At 33.1% G+C, this 26462-nt stretch overlaps 1 protein-coding gene across 1 annotated transcript; it reads left to right on the top strand.

Annotated features, from left to right (window-relative positions):
* The first annotated feature begins 13616 nt into the window (after positions 1-13616).
* Positions 13617-26130, top strand: LOC130815825 (hexokinase-1). The gene is made up of 9 exons (XM_057682318.1): positions 13617-14364; positions 22058-22208; positions 22289-22471; positions 22938-23012; positions 23156-23311; positions 24127-24225; positions 24303-24433; positions 25094-25175; positions 25401-26130. The coding sequence occupies exons 1-9, from the start codon at positions 14093-14095 to the stop codon at positions 25743-25745; spliced, it is 1494 nt and encodes a 497-aa protein (XP_057538301.1). The 5' UTR covers positions 13617-14092; the 3' UTR covers positions 25746-26130.
* Positions 26131-26462: the final 332 nt, after the last annotated feature.

Genomic DNA, 26462 nt, shown 5'->3' with positions numbered 1-26462 from the left:
TCGAGGATGAGTTAGGAAAACGTCATCGTGTTTTTGACTTGTTGACAGAGGCTTCTCAAAAGCCTTTTTACCCTGGATGTACAAAGTTCACCAAACTAACAGCAGTGTTGACAATTTTCAACATTAAGTCAAAGTTCAATTGGCGTGACGCTAGTTTCACAATGTTATTAGAAGCGTTAGGGGAGATGCTTCCTGAGGGAAATGAACTTCCAAAGTCGAATTATTATGCCAAAAAGCTTATGTGTCCTTTCGGCTTAGAGTACCAGAAGATTCATGTGTGTCCGAATGATTGTGTGTTGTATCGGAATGAAAACGAGAACTTAAAAGAGTGTCCTAGGTGTGGGTTATCGTGCTATAAGCGTAAAGGGAACGTATTGTGGTATCTTCCAATAATAACTAGATTCAAGCGCTTGTTTTTTATAAAGAAAGATGCGTTAAATTTAAGGTGGCATGCAGATAGAGTGAAGAAAGGTCACTTGCTCACACATCCATCTGATTCTCCGGAGTGGAAGAGTGTTGATAGGTTGCTTAAGACTTTTGGGGATGAGGTTCGTAATTTAAGGCTCGGACTGTGTACGGATGGAATGAACCCATTCGGCAATCTTAGTTCTCAACATAGTACTTAGCCGGTACTGTTAGTAATCTATAATTTGCCACCTTGGTTGTGTATGAAGCGTAAGTACATTATGCTTTCGCTTCTTATCTCGGGTCCTAAACAACTTGGCAATGACATAGGTGTATATCTTGCACCTCTCGTTTTGGATTTGAGAAAGATGTGGGATGAAGGCGTTTCCGTGTTTGATGCATATGCTAATGAGGAGTTCACCTTGCGTGCAATGCTTTTATGCACCATTAATGATTTTCTGGCATATGGCAACTTGTCAGGGTATAAGAACAAAGGGAAGAAAGCATGCCCAATATGTATCGATGACATGGAATCCACGTGGATTCCTAAGTGCAAACACGTATTCATGCACCATCGAAAATTCTTCTCACGAGATCACCAATATCGTAAGAAGAAGAAGATGTTCAACGGGGAGGTTGAGGACTGTGTAGCTCGTCGACCTTTGACCGGTTATGAGGTTTATGAACAGGTTAAGGGAGTTGAGACTGTATTTGGTAAAACAGGGCAAGTGCAAGGGGGTGAAGACCGATTATGGAAAAAAGAATCAATCTTTTGGAAGCTTCCATATTGGAGAGATCTACAGGTTAGGCATTGTCTTGACGTTATGCATATAGAGAAAAATGTATGCGATGCCATACTCGGGACTCTCATGAATATTCTGGGTAAGACAAAGGATGTTAGGGCCGTGTGAGATTGGTTTGAATGCAAGGGTCTTCGTCCGCAGTTGTGGGCACATGTTAAGGTGAGTAAGAAAAAAAATAGAGCTGATGAAGTTGGTGGCAGTAACAAGGGAAAGGGCGGTAAGAAGAAAATGAGTAATGACAAAGTTTATTTGCCTCCAACTTGCTACACATTGTCCAAAGCAGAGAAGCGAACGTTTTGTGAGTCTTTATATGGCATTAAGGTTCCGTTTGGGTACTCATCCAACATGAAGAAATTTGTGACCCTTAATGATGAGCTGAAGTTGGGAAGCATGAAATCTCACGATTGCCATGTAATGATGCAAATGTTCTTACCAATTGCAATCCGTGAAATACTGCCAAAACATGTGAGATATGCTATTACCGAGCTATGTTCGTTCTTCAACACAATTTGTAGTAAAGTTCTTGATCCCTTTAAACTTGATGCTCTTCAAGTCGACGTGATTGTAACTTTATGCAAGTTTGAGATGTATTTTCCACCTTCTTTCTTTGACATAATGGTTCATCTTATTGTCCATCTCGTTCGTGAGATCAAGTTTTTGGGTCCAGTTTTTTTAAGGTGGTGTTATCATTTTGAAAGATACATGGGTGTTTTACAAAACAAGGTGAGGAATCCAGCACAACCCAAGGGGAGTATGATTCAAGGCACTATGAGCGATGAGATTAGTAACTTTATAGCCGAGTATTTGGCCATGGCAAAGCCTATTGGACTTCTCACCTCTCGACATGAAGGAAGGCTTGACGGAAAAGGAACAATTGGCTCCAAATTGGTTACACCTCCTCGAGACAGCCTTTTACAAGCACACTTGTATGTGTTGCATATATATATATATATATATATATATATATATATATATATATATATATATATATATATATATATATATATATATATATATATATATATATATATATATATATATATATATAAGGGTTGAATGAAAGTTGGTTAATAAATTGTTAAGGTACATCATGGGCATAATAGGTAGTTGTGGTAGGTTGTGGGTGGTTATTTGCAGGAAATTAGAGTTATGGGAGGTCATTTACTTAATGGCTAAGCAAATAAAGGAAATGTCATAAGAAACCCTTGACTATAAGTCAAGTCAAAGGGTGTAAAGGTAATATCATAATAATAATTAATTAAATAAATAAAACTTAAATGTTACTGTTAAAGTAGGCTAACAAATGCGGAAGCGTTGGCCTAAAGGTGACACGAAAGGTTAATGACCACGACTTGAAGGCGCACTAATGAACAATGGTTATATGAAAATATTAAGGTGATTTAAGCAATAAAAGTAAAACAAACATTAATACCAAGATCTAAGGTGGTTCACCATTAATGAGGCTACATCCACCATCCTAGGCTAGTGTATCATTATGTGTTTAAAGGATATAGGGGCTTGAAAGCTAATTACAATATTGAAGGAATTACATCAATGGAGAGTACGTAGTATGAGCTATAAATTTGAGTAGAGAATTAAGAGAGTATGATAAGGATAATAGGAGGCTCAAGCTTTGTAGGCTCTACATAATACATACAACACAACAACAATAAATAGACAAAGGGGGACTTGGGAATTAATGAGTAAAAATAGAACCAAGAGAGTAGCAACCCGTGAAAAACAGATCCTGCACCTAGCTCGACTGGCGCTCGATCGAGTAGCTTGGTCGAGCAGGCTGCCAACTGCTTTCTGACACCCTTTTCAGCTTTCTTGCACAGCCTTCAATATCCCTAATGGTCTCCCCTTATGCACCTATAGCTAGTATGTAGTACATCGCCTTATATATCGATGGCAAACCCATGTGAAATACTCCATTGCTTTGTTTTATGCACACAATAAGAGTGTGTACTACTTCATGAATTGGAATATGCTATACCACTGACACATGTTTAAGGTCTAATAAACACTTTGTTACTTCTAACCTTTAAGCCATGATTCTTATACACTTTAATTGTTATCTAACATATGACTAATTAACACAAGACTCAAGTCACACTTCTTTCAGTTACCATAACAACTTCGTTTGCATCTCTACTTATTTTTATTTTATTAGTTTGATATTTTTACTTTCTTAAATAATCAAAGGGAGCCATAAAAGTAAAATAAGTATGGAAACATTATTACTCTTGACATATGAGGGTGGTTTATAATTCTTGAATTAATAGGAAATTCAACATCTATTTCAAAGTAGTAAATTTCTATATGTAATACTTCACCATGTTTTGGTGTGTTTGTGCATGATAAATTTTGCTAGTTGGTATCGTGAATGCTTCATTTTGTTTGTCACTAACGACTCCTTAATACCATGCCTTGCACATAGTCGACACCCATTTTTTCCAAGTAAAATATACTTTTTATTGCTTTTAATGTACATTTATATCCCTATGTCAAATAATAATTCTGGCAAAATTGATGACGATGAGTGATTTTTCTCAATTCTAATAGAAATGCTATTGAAGTCCATTTGAAATGGAACAAGACATGTTGTTGTGTACCTCAAAGGCAATAGAATTATTAGTTTTATTATCTAGGTAAATTGTATAAAATTACTCAGATTAATCGAAAATGAGTATTACTCTCGAGTTAAAGTAACCCACATTTAAAATCAAAATACGATGTTTATATACATATAACAATTGAAATTAACTTGACCAAAAATATCATACTTAAAATTCACGTGAACAACCAAATACACACCTATATTGTTTAATACTCCATGTCCAAAAGAAATAGTCCAAGGTACATGGAGTGAAAATCAAGAAAAGTGAAAAAAATAGTAAAAAAATATAAGTGAGAAATATATGAATAAAAATAAAAAAAATAAAAAAATTTATAGTCAAAAATAAAAATAAAGCAAATTCAATTGAACAAATTAAAAAAGAAAAAAATGTTAATTTTTTAAAGCACATAAAAGAATAATAGTTTGTATCATAATACCTCCATTTTAAAACATTTACAACTAATTGTGATATGCTTCCTTCGTTTTATGATAATTGCACCAAATAAATTTTTGGGCAATCCAATATGTTTGTGGGATTGTTTATATCTAAAGTTATACATAATTAAAATTTAAAAAATTTGATGTTATAAAAATATGCAACGAGATGAATAAAATAAGATCCCACATGACTATATTTTTTTCGTATAATAGCCAAATTATATAATATTTTCATAAAATAATAAATAGTATAAAAATTAATTTGATGCAAATAATATAAAATAAAAGAAATTTTATATAAGAAAATATCATTATCAATTAGAACTTAGGAGTAGTCTTATAAAAAAGAAAAGGGGTAAAAACAAGCAAGTTGATATTTTGAATGGATGATTGATGATGGTTCCTTGGATGGGTGATTGGTAGCTTTGATATTGTTTCGATACATGTGCCCAAAATCATCACCAAATAAATATAAAAAATTGTCTTGAAAACGAAAATTCAAACAGGTTCCTTAAATATCCTTTTTGGACCATTCTCTAAAAACCAATCCCATTGTGATGTGGTATGTCCGAAATTAATGTTGGGTGGCCACTTGGACATATTCAACTTCTTTCGCCTGGACATGGAGTATTTCCACAACATACCAATACGAGATTCCAGATTCTTTAGTCTTTGACTTTGACATATTTCCTCTTCATTAAATTTTATATATTTTTTTATTTTTTATATTTTTTGTAATTATTTAAGTTACATTATAAAACCTAAATATATGGCAACTTTTTAAATATGCAAATTCAGAAAATGAAGGAAGTGACTTTCATTGGGACTACTATATTGAGTAGAAATCATAAATAAAATTAATATTCCATGAAAATTATTATTGATAAATTTTATTTAATTATTTTAATTATATTGTAAATATTGCAAACTTTTTAATTAATTAATGCAAGCACATAGGCAATATTTTCCTATCGTTGATTTTATGTTACCTTGGCTACACTTATTTGGACCTTATTAAGCTATTTTAGGATATGTATATATTTCTAGTTGTATATTCTTTGAATTTATTTAGGATATATGTATAGCATGGTTTCCCTTCTTAGTTGCCTGCATTACAATTGTGGGTAGCAGTGCAAGGAGCACACCACAACATACATTATAAAAAAACATTTGTACTCCTAATTTTTTTTGAACTTAGCGTATTACTTAGGACATTAAACTAAATTAAACTAAATTTAAATAAAATCATTAAAAAGTGAGAGTGATGTCTTTCTTAAAAGTATTGTTTCTATATGCGGAATTAATGAAGAATAACATGGTGTATAAATTGTTGACCATGAAGTTTTGATTTTATTCTATAAAATCATAGGTTTTATTTTATTTAAGTTTAGATTTAGATTTAATAGTTTGGATATATAAATAGAATTGCCAATTTGTAAGGGATAGGGATAGATGGTGTGTTGTGATAATCCCTCTTACCGTTTTCATCATTTGACTCTGTTGTTGAGCTTTGTCATTATGATGCCTTTAGTTGTAATGGTGTTTCTATTATCACTCTTTCCATTGACTTTTGGTGTTTGAGGTCTTGGTAGTGTTGATTACCACCTCGTTTTTTGAGTCTAGTGATGTCGCCCACCATTACGTGTTGAGGCTTGACGGTGTTGGTCATTCCCTCGTTTAGTTGTCTTGGTTTGTAGTGTTGGATGGGTTTATCTCCTCTTAGTTGGTTGAAGGGCGGGGGAGGTTAGTAAACTGGCGGCGGTGGCTTCTTCAAAGAACTGATGGCTGACGTCCATGTCATGTACTAGTTCTAGGGCTAGGGCTCAATAGGGTTAGTTTTTAGGTTTTACGGTTTGCCAATTTTGTTAGGGCTTTTTCATCGTTGTGTATGGCCTTTTTATTTTTTTGGGCATTTAGTTTTTAGGTGTGCATTTAGTTTTTAGGTGTGTCAGGCCGTTACTCACCTTTGGGTGTTGGACCTTTTGGTCTTGGTGTTTTGTACCTTACCTTTTGGTATGTGCTTAGTGTGTATAGTGACTTATCCACTATCTTTTAAAGGGCGCCTTACATCTTTTTTTTCTACGGGATTTTTTTTATGTCGGAGGGGTACATTTGTTTCCTCAATGACTCTGTTATATGAATAAAATTTTTCAATTTTCAAAAAAAGGGGCATGTACGAAGCATATATAAAGTTAATATATTTAAGATGAGTATAACTAGTTGGATATTGGGTGAATATGATTTTTAGATACATAATGTGGGCATGCAGAGGTATGGAGATTTTACCCACCATAAATAGTTTTTAACTTTTAAGCATGTATAAAAATTCAACTGAGTATAAATAATGGTGAATAGAGATGGTGATACTCATACTTATAGGTTCAAAATCCAATTGGACTCGCTCCAAACTCGATCCTAATTCTAAGGTTTGAGTACGAGTCAAAGTTCATAACAAATAAGAGGATTTGGGTGGAGGTCTAGAGTCTTTAGATGTAAACTACTCACTCTATATCCAAACACGACAAAAATTTGACCCAATAACCCATAACCTAACCTATATTTGATTTTTTTTTTACTCATTTTAGATTTACATTTAACTGTAGATATAAATCTGAAGATTTATCTGTGGATCTTTCTCGAGTCGAAGGACTTTTTGGCTGCACTCTCTTTTATGGGTATGAGTTGTCTTCTTCCTTTCCTCTCCAAACCCTTATTATAGTTCCTATGAGCGGGAACTACTGAATATGATGATGATTATGAGTTATTTTAGATTTAATTAGACGTTAAAAGGTAAAAAAATAAGAATATATGTTTATTATCGTTTGCCCTTTTAGGACCATAAATTCATTAAACTGGATGAATTTGGGATTGGGTCTAAAATTTTATAATTTTTTAAATGTTGGTTGATTATAGCATTCGTTTAACTTCTATAATGACCAATTTTCAATCAATCAAATATTTGTGTGTGTTTCACTAACTTTTTACAATTACACAAAGAATTTTTTTTATACAATATTTAGTTGGCATGCATTTTATTATGCAGTAATGTTCACTTTTTGTATTATTAATGTCTTTTTATATTATTCTTAATACTTGTATATAATATACTTAATGCCTAGCTATCGAAGAAGTACTTAAAATGTCTACCTACAATATCTTTAATTCCTACAGAGAAAACTTAGCCTACTAGTCAACTTACCATATCTTTAATGCCCACTTACAATATTTTTAATGCCTATTTAAAAAATACTTAATGCTCACCGAGTAAGTACTTAAGTACTTACAATATTCTAAATATCTAATTACACTATTCATAATACCTACCGAAAAACTTACACTATATTTTTTTTAGGTCGGTTTAATTAGAGATGGTTTATCAAAGAGATCTTTTTTCACAAGAATTTATAGAGTTGAAATTAATCAACTCATGAACCTACTGAATTGACTTAAATTGCTAATTCTAAATCATCATATAATTATAAATAATGTTATAAAAAACTGTGGTGTTACGGGTGTCCAAAAATAACCCAAATTAATTTTTCAGTGACATGTTAAATGTTGTATGTGGCTTATAATCTCTATTATTGGTGTGCTTAAGGAAGTGTTGAATTGAAGTATTAAGGTGTAATAGGAAGGAAGGCATGCTTGTATGAAGACTTACTCCAATCCATTTCCAGAGGAGATCTTGAAATCAATCTTCATTTTTACACCTGCTCAGAAATTAGTTTGATCTCTTCATCAAGTTATATATTGCCATTTGTATTTTATGGGAATTATTTCCTTTTCTCTTCCTTACTATATATATGCTAATTCTTTAGTTGTAATTTGCCTTAGTTCATTCATCAAGTAATGAGACCATTGTAATTATCAAGTGGAGAAGGTTAATCTAGTGAGATAGAGCTAGAGAATTAGAGTTAGTAAGAGGATTAGGGTTTTTAATTTTCTCTTAAAATGTCAATTGTAAGTGACTCCAATTGTTAGAAGTTTGATTAGAGTGTAATCAAGAACTCTATTCATCAATAAGATTGTCTTCCAATTGTTCAGATGAAGTTTTATAGATTTTGGAATTTTCCTCACCTCCCAACTTGTTGTTATCTTTCTCTTTTGTTCTTACATTTTGATTTTCTTTACTATTTCATTGTTGTTGTTCTTTAATTCCCATATTTGAGTTTTGCTTAAACAAATTGGTATTAAGAGTTGGGTTTATCGTTAGAAAAGTTTGGGCTCCATTAATTTGGGGATTTTGAAGATTCTTGAATTGGTTCTTAGTAACTATGGATTTTACAAAGTTAGAGATATAAAGTTTCATAGGAATGTAAGATTTTGGGTTATGGAAACTCAAATGAAAGCAATCTTGGCTTAAAATAGATTAGAGAAAGCATTGTTAGGAAAGTCTAAGAAACCTTCAAAAATGTCCATACATGAATTTGAAGAATTGGATTTGAAGGTTCTTTTCATGATACAAGTATGTTTCTCTAATGGTGTACTTAGAAAGGTTGCATACAAGAAAACAATGGTGGGTAATGATCCTCATCTTGATGAAGGTACTTCTCTTAAATTTCATTTTCATGAATTAAAGTCAATTGTGATGAATTTGTATTACCTTGATTTTAATCTGTGTGATGAGGGTCTTATTATAAAATTATTGCGTTCTCTACCTAAGGAGACAAAAACTTTAGGAAGATTATATTATATGAAAAGTGGTGATAAATTATAAGGATGCCAAGGGGGCATCATTACTATAAATACAAATGGAGTTGATTGAAAATCAAGTAACTTAAGAGTGAAAATGGTTTTATAGTAAGGAGTAGTCCTTTTAAGAGGGATACTTTTAAGCCTTGGTTTATTAGTCATAATTGCCATAAGTAAGATGACAAGGGTAAGAAGGGGAGTTAGTTCTTCTTATAAAGAGTTAATGACGTTTATTCATAGTGATAGTAATGGTTGTTGTTTCAATTCTTCTTGTGGTTGAGTCAAGTGGTAGGTCCAAGGAACAACGTTTTTTCATTCAAATAATTCTTTGCATATCACATCTAATAGACATTAGCTCTTCACATATGAATGTGTTTAAGGTGGAGTGTGGTACTAATGAGAAACAATGTGGTTTGCGATTTTGTGGATGATGGGTTGGTAATATGGATTTTTCATCATGTTTCAAATATGAGATAAAGCTTAATATCACTAGGTAACTTAGTTTATAGTAGGTGCATTCTTGATAACGATGAATTGAAGGTTACTAATGGGTTTTGAGTAATGATAAAGGCCAAGAAGAAGGCATCATTCCATGAATTAGTTGGTTTCGCAATTGATGGGTTGGCATTGTGAAATGGCTCTTTGTTGTTGTTCGACGAGCATCATATTAGTTTGTGGCATTTGAGACTTGGGCATATCAGTGAGAAGGCTTGGTAGTACTATCCAAGAGGGTTCAACTTGGTGAGAGATGTATGGGTTTTATAGGGTCTTATGAGGTAGTTGATGTGCTCGTTTTTAGAGCACATTTATCTCCTCATTGTAGTGTCGAGTCTCGCATTTCAGAATGCTTTTTACACACTTTACGCATGATTTTACCTTGCTCTTGTCTCCATGGTGTTTTGAGGTAATTTCAGGTATTTTCGGAGATTTCAAGGTATTTTAAGTTGCGTGCAAGACTTAGACACTTTGATTGAAGATTAGAGGCGCGTATCGGAGTCATGACATGCTTTTCAAGCCCTACTCAAGGTCCTCTCAAAGTCTGGAAGCCATCTAAGACTTCAAAGATTCGATTGGGCCCAGGAGAATAAGGATTCGACCGAATCCAAATATCATTCAGACGAATGGAGCTGGATTCGGGCGAACCAAGAAGCAAATCGGGCGAATGAGTCCAAAACTCCAAGGAAACGAGCTCAAAACGTCTAGAAAGCCCGAATGTACCTCCATTCGGTCGAATGAGGTACAATTCGGGCGAATCATGGTCCCATTCGGCGGAATGGAATCCCCAGACTGCGCGACTTCTTTTCTTCGCAAACCAAACTTCGAGGTCTTTTAGGGCTTTTTACCCCATTTGTTTCTTAGCTTATAAATACCCCTCATTTCTGTAAAACCCAATGAATGCTTGGGGGGATGCCTAGTATGAGTGCCTTTGTGCCTCACTCTAGAACATCATTCTTTCATTGCTCTTCTTTACTTTTTGCCCTAGTGTAGATTTATTGTTCTTCATTTATGCTTCTATCTACTTTAATGTCACTTCATTTATGTAAGTTTATTTCTTTGATGCTTTGATGTCTTTATTGCTTTCCTCTATTGCTTTCTTCTATTGTTTTCCTTTAATGCTTTCATTTAATTCTTTCTTAGTTTAGATTTAATGTTTTCATTCTCTACAATTCCTCTAATGCTTTCTTTGTTCGTTGCTTTTATCTCTAGTATGTTAGAGTAGTTTCTTTAGGGGTTTTAGGTTTGAGAAACCCTAGGTTTGGTCTTATCTTTAATGTTTAGGATTAGGGTTGAGGTTGATGATGGTTGTTGATAGATATTCGATTCAAATCTTGTCTTGCCACTCCTAGAGAGACATAGGGCGATTATAGGTTGTTCGCGTGACTTATAGGGTTACCAACTTCCTCTCGGTATCTAGAGTGTCTTGATTGATTATCATTTGAACTCCCTTGACCTAGCTTATCTTTATTTCCAATAGATCATCCTAGGGTGGACATAGTCTACTCCCCGCTTGTCTTTCATTGTTGAGTTTCGCTTTTTATTCTTGTTATTAGTTGAGTTCACCCACCAACCAACCTTCCATATAACCTTCCCACACTAAGTCTTTAGTCTAGCATCCCTTGTCCTTGTGGTTTGACCCCCGACTTCATTACACTCGTTGTAGTAGTATCAGGGTGATTATAAATATTTTTTGTATAACTTGGTTCTTAGTATTAACGACGTGCTAGGAACCGTTTATCAGTAGTGTTCTTAACAAGTAAAGAAGAGTTAGCTTCAAGATGTTAGCGAATAAAATAGGTAGTACTCTTGATTTTGGTCACTCAATGTTGTGGAGTTTTTCCTCAGCGTCATCCTATGATGGTCACCAGTATTTGTGTACTTTGAAAAAAATGTGGTTTTACTTCTTGAAACATAGTAATGAAATCTTTGAGGTTTGTTCTTGCTATAAAGCCAATTTTGCCTTAAGAAAGGTTAAGTTGGGTGTTTGGGGTTTGTTCTTGCTATCAAGCCAATTTTGCAATAAGACACTCTAATGCCTTTTCACCTGCACAAGTAACAAGAGTTAAGAGGTCCCATAATGGTTTTTTAAGGACCTTCTTTGACACCTAAGTCAGTAAGAATCCCGAATGTACGTCTAATAAACCCTTGCCAAAGTGCACAGTGACTCTTAGCTTAGAGGATTAATATTAGGGTTTGTTTCTGCCGTGAGGCTTAAATTATATCAATAAATCCTTTTTTGTCTTATAAATGAATATGATTAATAACAGAGAGATGATTGTCCTCAATTAATGCAATTCGTTCAATTTGAGATGAGTGAAGGACAGTGGAACAAAGTTTATTTAGTGCAAGGTATGATTCTCTCTAGTAATGATTTAAAACTATTGTAGGAACGGTGAGTCACCAATAAGGGTGTTAAAGATTATGGCCAACAACATAATGTTCCAGAAGAAGGCTGAATCAGATGGCTCTAGTCAACAATGTCTAGTTGATGGTTCCAATCAATAGTGTCCAAACGAGGGCTCCAGTCAACAGTGTCCAGTTGATGGCTCCAGTCAACAATGTCTAGAAGGAGGGTCCGATCAACGATGTCAAGATGAAGTGTCTAGATAGGGATCATCTCTAAATAACTTATATAAGTAGACAATTCATATGCTTGACTCCTTAAAGAATGACTCAAGGGTATGGGGGAAAAATTGTATGCGTCTGGATCGAATTCCCAACCATATAGACCAAAAGATAATCCTTACTTAGTTAGTGGCTAAAAGGAAGGCTCCTACTAGAGGCTTTGGAACAGGTGCAAACTGGAGATTTAAAGGACTTAACTGGAATGAAAAAAATAAATGATCATAAAAGATTTGTCGGGGTCAAGATCATTTGATAAAAAGTAAAGACAGAACACTGACTCTACAGTGTGTCGCCTACAATCATTGTGCATTTGATGCACGCAGTCATAGGGAAAAGGAAAGGGCTTAACCTTTTTTGGGAAAATGTGAGCTTTGTATCACGACTTTGGCACCAATAGAAAGACGCCACGTCAGAGTTTATAATCGTTCCTACACGAACACTAAAGAAGTGTCCTAGTCTCAATAACGATAATATTAAGAAGGTCAAAACATATATTCCACGGGATGAAAAGTTGAGAGTTGCAATAAGTTCAAAGTATAATTAGTAACCTTGGATAACAAATACAAAGAATCTAATCTTCAATAGTGCAATCATTTACACTCTAATACTTATTGAACATCTAGCAATATTTATTGAGAACGAACTGCAATAATCGAGGACAATCATCTCTCGGTTATTAATTATATTCATTCTATAAGACCAAGAAGGATTTATTGATATAACTTAGGCCTCACACCACAAACAAGCCCTAATTTTAATCCTCCAAATAGAGAGCCACTGTGCACTTGGGCAAGGATTTATTAGGCGTACATTTGGGACTCTCTACTGACTTGGGCATCAGAGAAGGACCTCTGAAAACCATTCCGGACACTTCTAACCCTTGTTAATTGTGCAGGTGAAAAGACATTAAAGTGGTCTTATTGAAAGATTGACACAATATCAAGAATAAACCCCATACACCCAGCTTAAGGCAAATATTTGACTTATCCCAACTTGGTCGACAAATTCATTCATTCCAGTTCAATATAGGAAAAAAAGTATGCTTTAAGCATTGATATTGTGTTTGGTATTATTGAAATATATTCTCAATAGTTTTGTGATGAGGCAAGAGATGACTTCATTTCATAGGACTTAAACATTGTTTGAAGTGTATGAGGTTGTTGAAGAAGGTTTTGTGACGGAGCTGAGATGGATGTGCATTCGACATCTTTTTGGATGGAGTTATTTTTGGGAATATGTTTTTTGATTGATGTAGTATTTTGGCAGAATTTAGATTATTTTGTCAAGGTGGAGATCTATTATATATACTTCATAATATCTATCGTTGATACTATATTGATGAGACTTGCAAGTACTTTTATAAGTGGTTGCTAATTTCAAAATTACAATCCAATCGAGATACGTAATTTAAGCCAACTTAAACAAAAAGTATTCCCTACATTAAAACTACATTCACTCCACCCCTAATGGAAAAGTGTTTGATCAACATATTTGTACATATATATACATCACATTATCAACCATTCATTCAAGCATCATCATTTACTTTTCATGAAGTAGTGCACCCCCTTCCCCTCTAATCTCTATAGAGTAAAGCACCCAAAAAAAACCTCTCCCTCACAAATTATCCAAGATAGCAAAAGAAAAAAGGCATATCATAAAAAGAAAAGAGCTAAAACTAAAAAAACACTTTTTTAAGAGTTAAATGTAAGAATTAAGACCGCAAAGCTCCGTTTAAACCGGTCCCATCACCCATGTAATAAAAAACATCATCTTTTAATTTAATTTTCTAATCCAATTCCTCACGGATCTACTCTTTCTTTTTCCCTTTCTCTTGAAATCAAAAGATTGCATCTTTGAATCAAAACAAGCATTACCAACAATCACACAAGGAAAAGATCAGATTTTGCAAAATGCCCAACAATTAGTTGAATCCCATTATTTTCACTTCAAACTCTCTCTTTAAAATACCCATCAGCTAATTAATAATTATCTTTTAAAAGGGGGCAAAATGAAGAAAGTGGCGGTGGGTGCAGCGGTGGTATGTGCAGCGGCGGTGTGTGCGGCGGCAGCAGTGGTTGTGAGACAAAGGATGAAAAGATCAAGCGAGTGGGCCCGTGCAATGGCTATACTAAAGGAGCTTGATGAAAAGTGTGGGACCCCTTTGGGTAAACTCAGACAGGTGGCTGATGCTATGACCGTTGAGATGCATGCTGGTCTTGCATCTGAAGGTGGTTCTAAGCTTAAGATGCTTATCAGCTATGTTGACAATTTACCTACTGGGTCTGTTTTCTTTTCCTTATAATGTCCTTATTTGATTTCTTGTAGGATTATTTTGTTTTTTTTATGTGTGTTTTTTTCAATTTTTTTTTTTTTTGAAAATTTTGTGTTATTAATGTTGTACGCCATTTTGGTGTGATTATTTGTGGGTTTAGTTTGTCTGATTTGATTGATTTCTCCTTTTCAATGTTTATCAAACTATTAATGATCTATAAATTCTTTATATTTGACATTTTTAGAACATTTTGTTTAATTTGAGCTGTTGTTTGTTAGATGTGACTTGGGGTTTTTGTTGGTTGGATTAAATAAATGATGTAGAAGGATTTTTATAAGTGTAAGTTAAAATCAATGTTCAAAATGGTGGGTCGTTTTTTTTTTTTTTTTTTTTTTTTTGAATTTAACATTGAAATGGATGTGGGTGATGAAAAATGTATAAAGGTCAACAATACTCAACATAGCACTGTTTAATTAGGTAGTTGGTTTACAATGTCTTTTCCTAGTATAGTCGAAGCTAGGGACGGCCAGGGTCGGCCATGGCCTCCTACAAGGAACTTCTATGAAATTTTCCCGTCGATTCAAATTTAGTTTAGTCTTTTGGCCCACTCTTGTCTTAAGTGTTACGCTTAGCGAAAGTTTCTTAAAAATTCGGAGATGTGCCGGAGTTTTTCCCTTTTTAAGTCCCTGATTGTTATGGTGCTAGTCTTTTGTATTCTGAGGAATGATTCATACTGATAAAGCTTTGAAGTTAAAGATAAGAATTGACTTGGTGTGGTGTATGCTGTGAGGAGATTAGGGAGTGGGGTTCCTTTTTGAGTCAGCATTGACAAAGAATTGATTTTTCTTGCATATGAGGTGTAAGGAATTACAGGTTTTGGTTTTGTTTTAATCCTAAGACTCCCATATGTTGGATATCCAACAGCAGTTTGAGTGTTTATAACTAACAATCGACTAGTTTAATTGAATAACAATTAAAGTGTGTTTGTAAGTCTCACTAATGAATTTACAATTGTTGTTTTTCATATTGTACTTTGTTTTTATGATTGAAAAAATTGATTTAGTTTCTCTAAAAATTCAAATACTATTATCCATAGTTTTTTAAAATATAATTGAAATTCGAAAATTAAACAAAAATACTAATGATATTTTTTTAACTTAAACATGGTGAGTAACATTTACAAGTTACTATTTGTTTTTAATCATATTTCATTATTCTAATGTTTTATTCTAATGTAACTCATGTTTAAGCTTATATTTAACAGAAAGTTTATAGAGTCAAATTATTATTTGTCTTTAATCACGAAAGGTTTGTTATGCATCTTGGGAGCTTTGGTTGGGTCGGGGCAACTAAGTATCTTAATTTTGAGATGTAAAATTTTGGATTTTTATTGACATTTTATAAAATATAATCCCAAAAAAATGACATACTTTTTCTATTAGTATCCACTTAAATTAAGTGTAATTATTTAAGGGGTAAATAAAAAGTCAGGATAGAAAAACAAAGTTAGTTAGTTAGATAGATAATAAAAGGAATTTGATTATTAAAAAGGCGAAAGAATTGGTTAGAAAATAACGAAAAATGAATAAATAGTAATTAGTTCTATTATTTTTGGTATAAGTCGGTCTAAGGGATGGGGAATTCTTTTTCTCAGAATCCATTCGATTTATTTAAGGATATAACCTCTTTTTATTTCCATCTTTTTTAATTTACCATTATTCTACCTTTTTTACAATTATTCATTGTTTCATTTGTTTTTCTAATTACTTTGTTCTATTTGTTTAAGTTTTTTACCCTTTAAATATTTACTTTTAGTTCAAATGAGCTTTTAATAACAAATATTTGTGCAAATTCAAAAAATGTAAGATATTAAATGATTCATTTTAATTTAGGCCAATACAATTTAAAATCAAAAAAAATATAAATATTTAGCCGTATCAAGAATCAACAACTCATAAACAGTTATGATTATTGATAACATTTATTGTTTAATATTATTGAAGGATATTCTATATGATAGCAACGTAGTTTTAAGAAACGCCAGTAATAATAAATCTTAAAAAAAAAATTTCACATCGTTATATTGCAAATTAACCACGACATTATTACTCAAAATCATACGTTTTTCCATTAATGTATGCTTATTTGCTTGTGTCTTCTTTCTTTACATTATTTTAACTCACTTGCATTATCACCTATATCATTACCTCAACCTCACCGTATCTCACCATTTTCGTCATAATCTGAACATTTTTCTAACACAACATATTAATTATCACCTCAACCCTCCCTAATTCAACATTGTATAATCCCCTCAACCTTTCCCTAACTCACAATTTTCGTCATCAACTCATGTTCAAGTGACTTTGAAACAATTTATTATCTTATCCTCAAAATACGTTTCGACCCTCCCCATTCTTTACCACTGATCAAATTCGTCAAGTTTAGAATTTTAAAATAAATATTAATAAATGAAAATAGATGCTGATTATCTTGAGAATAAGATTAAAGAAGTTATAATAACGAAGAAGGTGATGTAAATTTAAATGAACAATTAACATAAAATCGTAATCAGCTTAAAAAGAAACTTAATAAAGCCTATCAAAATTCTGAGAAGAAGACAAAAGAGTTGAAACGTCTAAGAACCCTGACTATTACAACTTTCAGAGAGTTTGAGTTCGAAATGATTTACATGTTTGGTTCATCATCTAGTACGGTATGGGCATATGAATCCACCTCTGAAAATGATAATAAGTGTATTTCAATGGATTGTAAAGAGGAGAAAAAAGATTTTAGAAAAGAAAGGAAGAGATTGAAGCAAAACCTATAAATGTTGAATGAAGTGCTTAAAAAAGAAGGGAGTTGGATAAATGAGATACTAATAGTAAAGTTGCATTAATGACATTTAATACCACTTAACGTCCAAACTAACGTTTTTGTCTATTTAATGTTACAGTTCATTTAAGTACAACAGCACAATGTTACGTTGTAGAATTTTTTTAAAGATTTGTTACCACTAGCTTTTTTAAAATTAACGTTGTTACCATATAGAATATCCCTATTATTTATAAATTAAAATATTATAGCATGAGCAATATTATTATTAAAAAACCAAATGTTTTAAATTTTTATTTTCTTGATATAATTATGTTATATTTAGATTTAAAATTTTAGGTATGTAAATAAAATATTATACATTATTTACTTTATAAATATTTTTTATAAAGTAAATAATGTATAATATTTTTTTATATAAATTGTTCATGTAAATGAATTGAATAGATGTAACTTTTTATCTTTTGGTTTTTCAATAATTCAAAAAACCAAAAATCTTATTTGGCAAATGGTTTTTCAGTCGCCTATTAACTTTTAAGCTAAAATGATAAAGGTAAAGTTAGTTGACTTTTTCATTTGCTTTCGTTCACTTTTTCTTTAATAATATTTAATATTCACTCCATAATTTTACCAAATATCTCTTTAAATATGTAACATATCCAACTAAGAATACTTTTTTGATCCATATATCTAAACTTGCTTTGGTGATCTTATCACTATGGTTCTTAATATTAATAAAGTAGAATATTATTTTTAAGCTACAGTGTTTCACAATACTATTTTTTTATATCAATATGTTTGTTTATAAATCGAATATTTACAATAAACTTTAACTACAATTGGATACTAGTGTTCTTAAATGGATACATAGCACTATTTCTGCTTGTATTTCATTTAAAGTTTAGAAGAAAGGTAACGATTATAACAACTTGGAATCGTCTCCATAATATTTTCAAAAATGATAAACAAAATCGGTATAGTTTATTTGGAAAATCACAACGGATTCTAATTAGTATTTGGATACCGGTGCTACACCACATGTCATGTATTAATCACTTTTAAATTAATAAATGTTTTTATGTTAGAAATTTTTTATGCTCCCTATATTATTAAAAAGTTAATTTTTGTTCGTAGAATTCCCCACTAACAATTGGATATCTATTGAATTATATTTGTTTGGTTCTAATAAAGGACTTTCAGATGGACACCACTTTAATAGAGGCCTTCACTTTACTTTTCCATCCATTGTGGCATAATCTATTGAGTCATCTTAAAGATACACTCTTTAATTTCATGCAATAAAGGGTCGATAAATCTTAATTTGTTTACTTTTTATATTAGATTTTGATTCTACTTTTTATTCTTGAATGACTATTGTCATTATTTATGGGTAATTCCTTTGAAATTGAGAGCTGATGTTTTTCCCACTTTTATTGACTTTCATGCTTATGTCAAATCTCAACACGTGAAGCCAGTTAAAACTTTCTTATGTTATAAAGTTAGAAAATATAAAAAGGAAATTTTACAATCTTTTCTTAAATTCATGAGATGATTTGGCTTTTTTGTGTGAACACTTCCCCTTAAGCTGTGTAATTTTCTATCTTTCATGATTTTGTTCGTTTGACGTTTTGGTTCGAAGATTAAATTTCTCTACTTATCAAATAAACTTTCGACACAATCGTGTTCTTAAATATCTCACCATTGTCACCCTTTCTACAATAATATTCCTTCCAATTAATACTTTTCTAATCATTTTGCGATGTCCCCTAATAAATTGAGTCCTCGTTCTATTTCTTGTAATTTGTATCATTTTTGGCATCCTTCGTCTCGGTGTGCTTATCGATGCTTAATTCTCATCAGTCTCAAAACTAAAATCTCGCGTCATGTAGTATTTGATAATTGAGTTTTCCCTATGCTTCTCAATATCATTCTACCTTGGCGTATTGCAATTTTTGCTCTTCTTCTCATGACTCCGCATCTATGGATTCTCTCACTCCTCAACACATAAACAACCATGTCACGCCCCTCCACCTTGACTCAGTTCTTTAGTCTATATCCATGGATCGATATTTTCTATTTCCTCTCTCCCGTTCCTAGTCGAATAGTGCTATAGCTAAACCCACGTCTCATTTTTGTATCAAATGTGTATTATAGCTGGCATATTTGTTAATGAGTCGTGTGGGTTACCCATTTGGACCCTATTCCTCTTCCTTCTCCATCTTCAGCCAACTCTAGTTTTTCTCTCTACGTAGTTCCATTTCCCTTCCTCATGATATGCGCACTCATTCTAAGGATGGCATTTTGAAGCCTAATTCTGATATGTGTTCCTTGCTCTTATATCTTCATATTCTTCTTATATCTCCCCTATTCCTAAATCATATCTCCATGACCTTAAAGATCTTCATTGGTATAATGCCATGCATGAAGAATATAATACTTTGATGGATACAATTACTTTGCATTTGGTAGTAGTATGTGGGTGTTCTTTATTAAGGAGAACTCAGATGGATCTTTTGCTGGATATAAGGCACGATTCCTTGCTAATGGCATTGAAAAAGAGGTTGGTATAGATTGTAATGAGACCTTTAGTCCTGTGATGACCTTTATTTGTGTGGTTTTAAGTCTTACTTTTACATGTAAGTGGGCTATTCACCAGCTTGACGTCAAGAATGCTTTTCTTTAAGGGGATGACTTGGAGAAAGTTGTGTATTACTAGTTGATCGAACCACATTTGTCTTCTATAGATACATGGAGTATGGTATATAGCCATATTTCACAATTCAAAACGCCCGTCCCTATTCCCTCAACGTCATGAAACACAACTCAAATCGCTCAAGGTGTTATGGTTTAGCTGACCCTTTTTAACGGTATTTTAGCCTTCATTCAAAGATTAAAGAAGAAAAAAAGGAAATCAAGAGTTAAAAACTAGAAAATTAAAAGAACTCACGTAAAAACAAGTTTTTAAAGCCAAGAAAACTAATTTCATAATTCATATTCTTTTGTTAAATATATTTTTTTGTATCTCTAAACCAATCGTTCTCGAGTAAATCTAGGTTGCGTTCCATCTTACCATTCCACTGAACCATATGTCGTTTTAGCTAACAAGGCTATCTTCTTTGATGAATTCTTAATGGCCTCAAACAAGTTCGAAGGGCGTAATATTATTTGTTTGCTACATTCATTCTATCTTTGGTTTTCACAACTGTAAGAATGACTCTTCTCGCTTTATTTTTCGCCGTGTTTTTGATATGGCCTATTTTTTGCTTTATGTTGATGACAATATAATTACATGTTCTTCTAATGCCCTACGACGTCGAGTAATTAGTGTCCTCTTGTTAGCTCATTTGACACTAAGCCCAAACTTAGTGCTAATAGTAGTTTTCTCATTGCCGTTCCTACTGCGTAATGTATCTCATTATATAAGTCCAGACGTCTCTTATCTCTCTTATGATTTAGCAACTTTGTGTGTTTACGATGACCTTCGAAAACAACACTTATAGGCTCTAATGCCAGTAATTTAGTATGTTAAAGGTACACCACATTAGGGGCTGGGTGTCCAGAAACTCAACGGTCCAAATCTAGTTATTGTGTTTTTTTGGGATTATGTGATTTCTTGGTCTTCAAAGTGTCAAGCAACCATTTGGGTTGCCAATGTTAGGGTTAGAAACCCGAAAGTTCATTGTTTGTTGCCTAAGGCTTTTGTGGTGTATTGTAATAATATATTAGTGCGGTTTATATGTCTCATAATCCAATTCATCGTCAATCTATGAGATAAATATTCACTTTGTTCGAAAAAAATGTTGCCATTGAACATCTTCACAAAGGTTTTGCCCTTCCATTATTTACATCCTTCTAGTGTAGTCTTAACATTCAACCAACATCCATTTCGATTATAGGATGTATTAGGAAATACATTATTATAATATTTGTTTCTATCCTATTATTATGTGTAAATATTTCAGGTACAAAATAATAGGCTTGTAAAGAGGACACTTGATAAAGTTTTCTCTATATATGTTATATTCTTTATATGAATGAATGGTTACCAAGGGAGATTTACCATTTTCAACAATAGTTTAGATACCAATATAATATTATTTGCTGAACTACTGTTACAATCGTTAATGAGTTAATAGTTTAATACCTTGAAAATAAAGCTGATATCCTTTTTGATGTAACATGATGGCAATTTACAATTATTGTTCGTAAAAACATGTAACTGAAAGGTGTATATATCTACTGGAGAGTTAATAAAGATATGTACACATGAAATTTTGTTTCAACACAAAGGGATTGTTTCCTCTTAGATTATTAACATGGGTATCATTAAACAAGAGATTCTTTCATTCATTGGTCTAGTTTTTGTATTGCTCGGCTAGAAGGATACCTATTTCGAAGGAAGAAAAGCTTTTATAATAATTGTAAGTCCTGGTTAAGGTGGAGTTGAAAATTATGAATTCTACTCGTGCTCGCATGAGAATCAAGGAAATAATAGCTCTTGACATTCTGAAGTAACTATTACTTGAAGATTGAATGATGGTCAGCAGTGGTGTCCATGAAATGTTTTCTGTTTGTCAATACGGAATGAAATATGGGCAGATGACTCTTTTTTCTATTTGTCAATTTAGGTAGCGAAAATTTGGCAGACAAAAACACAATGGATAAATTTTCATTTTATGGCTTTTCATAGAATAGTGTTTATTTATGCGAGTATACACTTGCTTCAGTTTCCATGTCTTTTTTAGTCAAGTATTATTGGTTTGCTCATATGTTTAGTTTTGAGTCGAACCGCCATACTAACTTTTTGCAATGCTTATTATAGTGCTTGGGTAAGACACTGTCTAATATTTGGCATTCCTTCTCTAGGGATGAAAATGGGTTGTTCTATGCATTAGACCTTGGTGGTACCAATTTCCGAGTACTCCGCGTAAAGTTGGGTGGCAAAGAACAAGGTGTTGTGCAACAAGAATTTGATGAAGTATCAATTCCTCCTGAATTGATGGTTGGGACATCAGACGTAAGTTGATTTAGCTCATATAACTTGCTTAACCTATTATACCTTGATCTCTTTCTAAAAAGTGTAATTGTTGTTTTCAGCAACTATTTGATTACATTGCTGATGCTCTTGCAAAGTTTGTTGCAACTGAAGGTGAAGGTCTTCATCCAGAACCCAATAAACAAAGGGAGTTGGGATTTACCTTTTCTTTCCCTGTAAAACAAACATCAATTGCATCCGGGACTCTAATAAGATGGACAAAGGGATTCAACATAGCTGATGCAGTAAAGATCTATCCCTCTCTTCCTTTCGGTCCTCTATGCATGTATTCAAAGGAAACAAAAAATGATGATGTATTTGTTGTAGATTACCTTTATTCAATCCTGCTCTTACATATTGATCTCTTATAGAGAGACTTCATTCGTAATTGCTACATGTAAATTATGCATGTTTCCTTTTTGGAGCTCAATCGAAGGTTGACGTCAACTTATGAAATAGTAATTAGCAGTCCAATTAGTGTGAAATGTGGTCCATTGAGGAAATATAGAGTATTGATGTGTTTATTTTCTGGTTTCAATTGATTCTAATTCCTTTTGTTTGTATCAGTCGATCTAGGAGAGTTTTCTGGTGATAGCGATAATGGAATCATTCTCTTCTTTGTTTCAATTGAGATGCCAAAAAATCATCGCATATTTTAAATGACTAACGGTATTCCTTCTCCATAACTAAGGTTTTATTAATACCATATAGGTTGGTGAAGATGTAGTGGCAGAGCTGACCAAAGCCATGCAAAGGAAGGGTGTGGATATGCGTGTCACAGCTTTGGTAAGTTTCTAGTTTATAAATGAAAATATGTTTTATGGTTTAGTCTCATATCAAGCTGACAACCAAATGAGTATTGATTGAATAATGCTCTTAATCTCTTACCTTGTTTATGTTGATAATTTTTACCTTATGTAATGATTCAGGTCAATGATACTGTTGGAACCTTAGCTGGTGGTAGGTATTATAAAGGAGATGTAATTGCTGCTGTTATATTGGGTACTGGAACAAATGCAGCTTATGTCGAACGCGCTAGTGCAATTCCCAAGTGGCATGGTCCGTTGCCTAAAACTGGGGAAATGGTAAGCTTTTCATTGGTGTCCAATGATGTTAGATAGTGATAATACTTTCAACGGATTGGTCGGATTTGACCCAATGCCTAATAGATTTATTTGTTTTTGGTTACTAGGTAGGCTAAGAACCGATTCTCACCGCATAGATTTATTATTATTTTATTTTGATAGCTATAAAATAACTAAAAATATCATGTAAGTTTTTTGTTATAATTTTAAAAAATAGTTTTTCTTATTATATTTGACCAACAACAATTTTTCAAGCCATAATTGTGCAAATATTAAACTCAAATAATAAAAATTGACAAAATAATAGTAGTTTACAACTTAAAAATTAGCTCGTCTTGTATGAGACTGTCTCACCATGAGACAGATCCATATAATAGCCCATTTCTTCAATTGATTACTTTCAGATCATAAGTAATCGTTTTAAGGTTATAAGTAATAATTCTAAGACTATAAAAAGTAATTATATTAAAATTATAAATGATCACTTTAACATTATAAATGATCATTTTAAGACAAAAAATATATATTGGGCCAGCCCAATAAAGATGGTCTCACCGTGAGACCGTCTCATTTAAGAATTAGTGAAAAATTGATGTAAAATTTAGAAAGACGGATTGGGTTGGTTGGGCCTCGATCGGTTGGTTGGTCGGTTTGGATCAAAATTTGACAGGTCTAAACCTACATATCACCCTTTGATTATCCTGTTTTCTTTATTTTTATTTTTCCCTGTGCTTTGACGACAAATTTTTGTGTTTGGTGCAAGAGATGGGCATTATTCTTGAATACTTTTCACCAGAAAATATCCTATGCTTTAGGTTATCAACATGGAGTGGGGCAATTTCCGTTCGTCACATCTACCTTTGACCGAGTATGATGAGGCATTAGATGAAGAAAGTTTGAATCCTGGTGAACAAGTGAGATTTCTGTTCTTTCGTTTTGTTTTTGGCCTTTTATTTTCCGAAATGTAATCAATAGCCATTTTCCATGGCAGATATATGAGAAAATGATATCTGGAATGTACTTGGGGGAGATCGTGCGCAGAGTCTTGTTTAAAATGGCAGAAGAGGCCAACGTTTTTGGTGATACAGTTCCGGCAAAACTGCGAACTCCATTTGTCTTAAGGTGTGTGCTCTATGTCATGCTTAATATTTTTAGGGGTCTGGACAGATTAAACAAGATCCTTTTATGTAGATTGATTGTCGTGATTTAGCATTCATAATTATAGTGTGAAATGCGGAGACGGTCTCAATCGCGGTAATAGAACGACGATGCGGTAAATGAAGTGATGCGCTTACCATAACGCCTAAATATTGGTAGATTATCGGGACTAAAACTAGTTAAGGTGCTTTGGTATTTTGAGAAAAGTGCCTAGTTCCAAACACAATATCATGTTTGGACTCGAAAAACCATGTTATGTTCTGATTCGGATTGCTCATTCCATACTATCAATACAGCGTGCCTAATTACTTTAAACCGAAGAAGCTTACCTAAATTATTCCTCACTTCAGTATTGAAAGCACTATGTAATTGCAATAGCCTTTACCATTCTGTTTAGGTTAACTACGGTTTATGTCTCCCTTCTGAAACTGTTTATTAACAAATATTTGGAGGAGATGCCGAGTTTCAATGATGAACATAATTTTCGAGTTTGAAAAAATAAGTTGCTTTGTCATTGAGGTTGTGCATTTTAAACTATTAATGTAGTAGTTTTTTATGCCCCTTGATTATCGCTCGCTTTCATTTGATTTGTTGAAGTTTTATTTAGTCTTGCTATTTTCGCAGGACTCCGGATATGTCGGCTATGCATCATGACACATCACCTGATCTTAAAGTTGTTGCAAGCAAACTGAAAGATGTCTTGGGGGTAATGAAACGCTGTCACTACTTCTGTTTCTTACCTCTTTTCTATAACGTCGTTTGGTAATTTTGGTATCAACTCAATCGCAAGATTTACATTTTAACCTTTGTCAAGGTCTTAGTCATGATACTAACCGTTATTCGTATCCATAACATATCAAAGTAATTGAAATAAAACGATTTGTATCCGTCAATGTATGATAATAATGCTGCTTCTTTTGTGATCGTCCAGATAACAGATACGTCATTGAAGGTGAGAAAGGTAGTTGTAGACGTTTGCGACATTATTGCTTCTCGAGGAGCCTGCCTTTCTGCAGCTGGGATCTTTGGCATTATTAAGAAACTTGGAAGAGACACATTGAAGCAAGGCGAGAATCAAAAGTCCGTGATTGCGTTAGATGGCGGTTTGTTTGAACACTATACCAAGTTTCGTGAGTGCATGGAGGACACATTGAATGAACTGCTGGGTGATGAAGTCGCTGAAACCATCATAATCGAGCACTCAAACGATGGATCAGGCATTGGAGCTGCCCTCCTGGCCGCGTCACATTCCCAATACCTCGAAGAAGAATCTTGAGGGGACAACTTTAGGTATTGAGAGATATCAATCCTTTATCCTCAATTTTGTACCAATTTTATTTGATAAAACTTTTCTTGAGCTCCTAGATTCTTGGAGTTCATATCCAAAAGATTTTGTAAGACTTTGCTGCCCCTGTGAAGAATAAATCCCACCAAGACTTGTCCCAGCTAGCTGCTCGGAAAAATGTCATGAAGCTCATCAATTGAGGATATATACCGGGTCCGGGTGAGGGCATCGATGTTGTAAGGTATTCGAGACGATATTATTTTGGACCAAAAGCTTATGGGTTCATTAAAACACATACATTGAGAAAACGTCAAGTGTTCCATATTCCATCGAAATTGCATTCAATAACGATTGCATCGAGGCTTATATTTAACAATTCATCTCTAGCTTTTTGGTACTATTGCATATTAGACTTATGATGTAAAGCCTCATCTAATATCGGTCTAATTAATTGCATAAACCCATTAATATATACAATTTATCTCTAAAATAATATTATGAAATTCAAAATCCCATCAATAAAATTCAACAAATATTCGAACTTGAACATTTGAACTCAAAATACAATAACTTAAGGTTACTATTTCAAGTCAACCAAAGTCAACCAAAAAGTTAAATTTCAAGTCATGGTCGACAAAGACCACTCAAACCATTTATTTATCCACAATGACATTTCATACTCAAAAGTCATGGTTAGAAGGGTGAGAT

The sequence above is a fragment of the Amaranthus tricolor genome, chromosome 6, assembly GCF_026212465.1.
Source record: "Amaranthus tricolor cultivar Red isolate AtriRed21 chromosome 6, ASM2621246v1, whole genome shotgun sequence".
NCBI lineage: Eukaryota > Viridiplantae > Streptophyta > Magnoliopsida > Caryophyllales > Amaranthaceae > Amaranthus > Amaranthus tricolor.
This window is presented reverse-complemented; position numbering and strand designations above follow the sequence as displayed.